General features: G+C 38.4%; 1 protein-coding gene across 1 annotated transcript; it reads right to left on the bottom strand.

The window, feature by feature from the left end:
- Nucleotides 1-246: 246 nt before the first annotated feature.
- LOC137742649 (putative E3 ubiquitin-protein ligase LUL2) lies at nt 247-3,451 on the bottom strand. The gene is made up of 4 exons (XM_068482570.2): nt 3,151-3,451; nt 2,384-2,979; nt 1,231-1,726; nt 247-758 (listed from the first exon to the last, which is right to left on the bottom strand). The coding sequence occupies exons 2-4, from the start codon at nt 2,878-2,880 to the stop codon at nt 654-656; spliced, it is 1,098 nt and encodes a 365-aa protein (XP_068338671.2). The 5' UTR covers nt 2,881-2,979; nt 3,151-3,451; the 3' UTR covers nt 247-653.
- Nucleotides 3,452-4,647: the final 1,196 nt, after the last annotated feature.

Here is a 4,647-nt window from a genome sequence, read left to right as displayed (position 1 = left end):
TAATAAAAAGGACTTGAAAACTTTGAGTTTTAACTATAAAGATAAAATAAAAGGAAAAGTGAATAGTATCAAGTTTGACTTTTTAGTGTAAAAATGTAATTTTTCGTTAAAATAAACAGTACTCTTCAATCCGGGTTTTCGTATATCCACCCCAACGGTGAAAAAACTTGCACTCTAGTCGAGCTCACAATGATCCGAACCATCCACAATGGCGTCAGTAGGAAAAACAACAATGGTTAACACAAGTTAAAAGTAAATAAAATGCATTCTGTTGAGACACGACAGTGTCGCTACTAAACACTGATCACTGTGAGGAATTTGCCAGCTCTACATGTCTTCCTCAAATACAAGGAAGCTGAAGCGTGGCGCCAGAGTCATCCGCCCCACGCCTCATGAAAGGGAAAACAAGGGGTTTCTATAAAGGAAAATAGAATACAAGTATAATTGGCAATTTTATTCTTTTTAAAAGTATAGCGCAACTATTTTCTCAACTCGCTCACATGTGATGAGATCCGTACGATTCTGACATCTGTGTTGGACTCATCGTATGTGAGAAAGTCGGGTCATGTTTTATCTTTTCTTGTATCGTTTTCTTTAGGATTATATGGAGTTTACAATATGTAGTTGATAGCATGCTATCCTGAACTATGTGCTCAATTGTTCACCTTGATTTCCAAGAGCCGGTCAACTGGTTGCCTACAGACGGGGCATCTGTTTGTCTGGAACCTCAGAACCTTGGCACAACCACTGCACATGCACTGCAGTCAAAAAACAAAATATTAGCCAGAAGAAAAAATCAAGACAAACCTTACTCATACTCAGATTACAACGCTAGTATGCAGCTCACAAGATGAAACACCAACCAAAATACTGTAAATATCGGATAAAGATAAATCCTGCAAGGGAGTTATACAAAGTGGATTTTGGCCCATACGCAACACTCCTTTGTATTTCTCCGAGGGAAAACAATGTTTTGTGGGGCTAAATGAATGTCTGGAGGAAAGCGCGAGGGTGGAGGGGGACGATGCATTTTTTCAGCCACAAAAGTTATGAAAGTTAGGGACGTCTCCAACAAACTATGCAGTTCGAGTGGAATTGTGTGGAGGTTTATAAGGATAGAACTTAGATTCAATATCTCTTGTAAGCAAAAACAAAATAGTACTTCAATAAAACGTGTCTTCATCCAAACTACAAATAGAAGACGAGGTAAAGAATAGAATCTCTACGTACCATGTGCCGGCATGGGAGGACAGTTGTGTCTCGAGGTTCTGACAAGCAAATTATACATTCTTTGCCAGAATCATTTCCATTTTGATCATTTTCAACTGAATTCCCAATACCAAAGATCTCCTGCAGCTCGTACCTCATACCATTCACCCACAGTATCTGCTTCATCACCCGCACTTTGTACTCCCCATTCTCCTTCTTTTCAAACACCGCCTGGGTGATCTGAGAATTCCCAGCGGAATTTCCATCCAATTCCTGTTCACCATCATTCAAGGGGAAGGATTCAGCCTTCACCACAAGAGGATAAACTTCTACATCACCCTCTTTTGTTAACCCTATGTCCTCAAACACCGAGAAGTCAATCCCAGTTCCGGAAGGTTGTCTAAACTTTTGACCAAGACCTTTCTCAAAAGGCACTGTAACAGATTTAAGCAAGCTTTCCTTTGTTGCTATCAGTTTACAGTCTACATCTTCTTTAGCAAAAAACATAACTGTAATGCTGTGGCACAAAAAGGGGAATAAATAAATAAGTAAAAGGATCACATATAGTCCAATGAATGTATTTAACAACGGAATGGTTAACAACATCATATGAAGGGGTTTAACAACTGAATAAGAAATTTTAGACTCATGAGTACTGAGGTTATGTTTCATTTCTTATTTCTTTTAGCGAAAAACAAACAATTCATTAATTCCATCAAGAAATATTAGACTCTCATCGTCCCCATGTCACAAATAACGTCGACAGATTTGTACGTCATTTTACACCAGGGCACAAGCCTCATAACTTCATTTAGTAGTTCATCTGCCTTAGGCCCTTAACCTCTATCATTAGACAATTGTATCAAAGTAATAAGCTTGACGGGTTGAGCTAAGCTATATGTTTCCTTCTTTGGTCCAGTAGACAACCCTATGTTTTTAAAAAGTTGACTTGACTATGGCAACTCGCAATGAAGAGGCGTGTATATATTGCCTAACACAACCACTAAGTATCACCAATAAACCGCACAATCAGCTCGAAACAAATTCAACCAATCTAATGTCATCAACGAACTACATCTTTTCAAATCCTTAGTCAAACATCACTGCTCCAATGATCAAAGCATACGAAAAAATACTCTCATAAAACAGGCGTCCATGAACTCAAGAAATTTACCTTCCGGGCGCAGCAGCATCAAACGTGAAAGCAACAACGAACCTCCCGGGATTCTCCTCATCCGGCTCAACCCTCAAAGAGTCTTTCTTGATATTCACGTCATTCTTAATGGTGACCGTCTTCTGATGTTCCACAAAGGGAGCACCCTGAGGGGGAGGAGGGGGTGCACCGAAAGGGAACTGCCCGTGAACCCAATTAGCTGGAGTGGGGCCCATGTAGACCCCGGTGCCGTGAAAAGACTGCGGATACGGACCCGGCACAGGCGGCGGCGGGTGGAATCCGGGGTATTGGAAGAACTGGGGCGGATTTGGGTTTGATCCATTTGGATATAGAGACGGGTATTGATGGTACTGGGGTGGATTGGAGTCTGGTCCGTTGGGATATTGAGATGCATGAGGTGGTGGTGAAGCAGCAAAAACATGAGTGCCCCCAGACATTTGGGGTTGCGGGCGGTGCCTCCGGCGACCCCCGGAGGTGGTGCTTCCAAAATTTCCCATTTTCTCTATATTTGGAATTTCAGTTTTCACTTTTTTTTGTATTGAACAATAAAAAAAAAACCTTCAAATTTTGAATCTTTCGTTTGGCAGATGAGAAACCTGAAGAAAAGATGCAGTGAAAATGTTGGAATTTATTAATTTTTAGATCAGAAAATCATTTCCATCAATCACATACGATCAAATTCACAAAACAAATTAAGAAAATTAAATTATGACGAAATCCAACAAGAAAAATGATAAATGAGATTGAAATGAAAAGGAAAAACGCACCTTGAGAAATTCTTGTGGATGTGTTGTTTGCATTCTAGAGAGAGAGAGAGAGAGAGAGAGGGAGAGAGGGGAGAGAGGGGAGAGAGGAGGTTGAGATTTTTGAATGAATGAATCTGGAAATGGGATATTTGGGGTGTCTGTCTGTCCACCGACCCAACTAGCGACAACGTCCTACGTCCACCGCGACAACCTTGGGAAAGAAAAGATACGCGTAAACTTTCTTCTTCTTCTATTCTTGCTTCAAGTGCCCTCTCACCGTGTATCTGGATCAATCCTAAATTAAATTGCACTATTTTGTTTTGGTTTGTTTTTGTTTATTTTTGTTAGATTATATGTTCGATTAGCTACCAGCGGGATTTGAACTTACGCTGTCATGCAATGGCTTAACACATATTCACTACTGTTGTAAAATGTCACTTACTTGTTTGCTTTTTTGGTTGGGAATGAAAAAGTTTCTGCTTTTGTTCTTTGCAAATTACAAAGTTTGGATGCGAGAAATAAATTTGAATTTAGACAAAAGTCAAAATTTAGAAATCGACATACAATAACACTTGGAATTTCATTTCTCTAATTTCCAAGTTTAAATTTTATGTAAATAATTGTCACCTCCATATTTCCGTAAGTGAAAGCATAAAAAAAAATACAAAATAACTCAACCATGAGTGGCTGCCACCGCCACCCACCATCATCATCACCATCACGACTACCACCACCACTACACACCGCTGTCTACCACATTGTTGCCGATGCCAACACCCACCATCATCCCCACCATCTTCACCACCACTACTAGCACATTTCCTAACTATTATCTCTCATTTTATATATTAATAACTCTCTATGCACTTTGAAATTTCTTTTAGAAGATTAAGCAAACAAGAAAGTTCACAAAGTTTTTAAAATAAAATTTAATCATTGTTGCAGTCCTATTAGATTAGGAATATGATTGTGTAAATAATTTTAAATAATTTTAACCTGAATGTTATTATTATTTTTGCTTCTATGATTAACCTGTTTGGTCTCAATCTATTAAATTAATTAAAAGTGACATGCAGTCCATTAATCTAATAATGAATCCAAAATTATTGACCTAAAGATCACTTTGGACATTAACAATTCAATAATTTATTTTTATACTTTGAACTGTTGACATACTTTCATAGTAATGAAACTCTCACACTTGAGTTCCTGAAGAAACTCAAATCCACTACACTTAAATCAACATATTGCATTCTGTGTTCTTGCAGGAACCTCTCTTTTATGAACTAAACGTTCATGAACTAAATTGAACCTATAGTTTCAAATTTAGTGCCTTTGAAACCCAAAGTTTTCACAAAACAATACACATATGAAAACCCGACGTTTTTTTCATGAAAACCATGTCTTAGAACTCGAATGTTCCAACTTTGATGTTTATGGATGATTCCTTCCCATAGCACCAATCATAATCTTGTTCCCTCCAATTCAATGGATTGTCGAACCGTCACAAGTTTGATT

The sequence above is a fragment of the Pyrus communis genome, chromosome 11, assembly GCF_041283825.1.
Source record: "Pyrus communis isolate YQ-2024b chromosome 11, ASM4128382v1, whole genome shotgun sequence".
NCBI lineage: Eukaryota > Viridiplantae > Streptophyta > Magnoliopsida > Rosales > Rosaceae > Pyrus > Pyrus communis.
The sequence above is the reverse complement of the archived record's forward strand: the minus strand, read 5'-3'. Positions and strand labels throughout refer to the sequence as shown.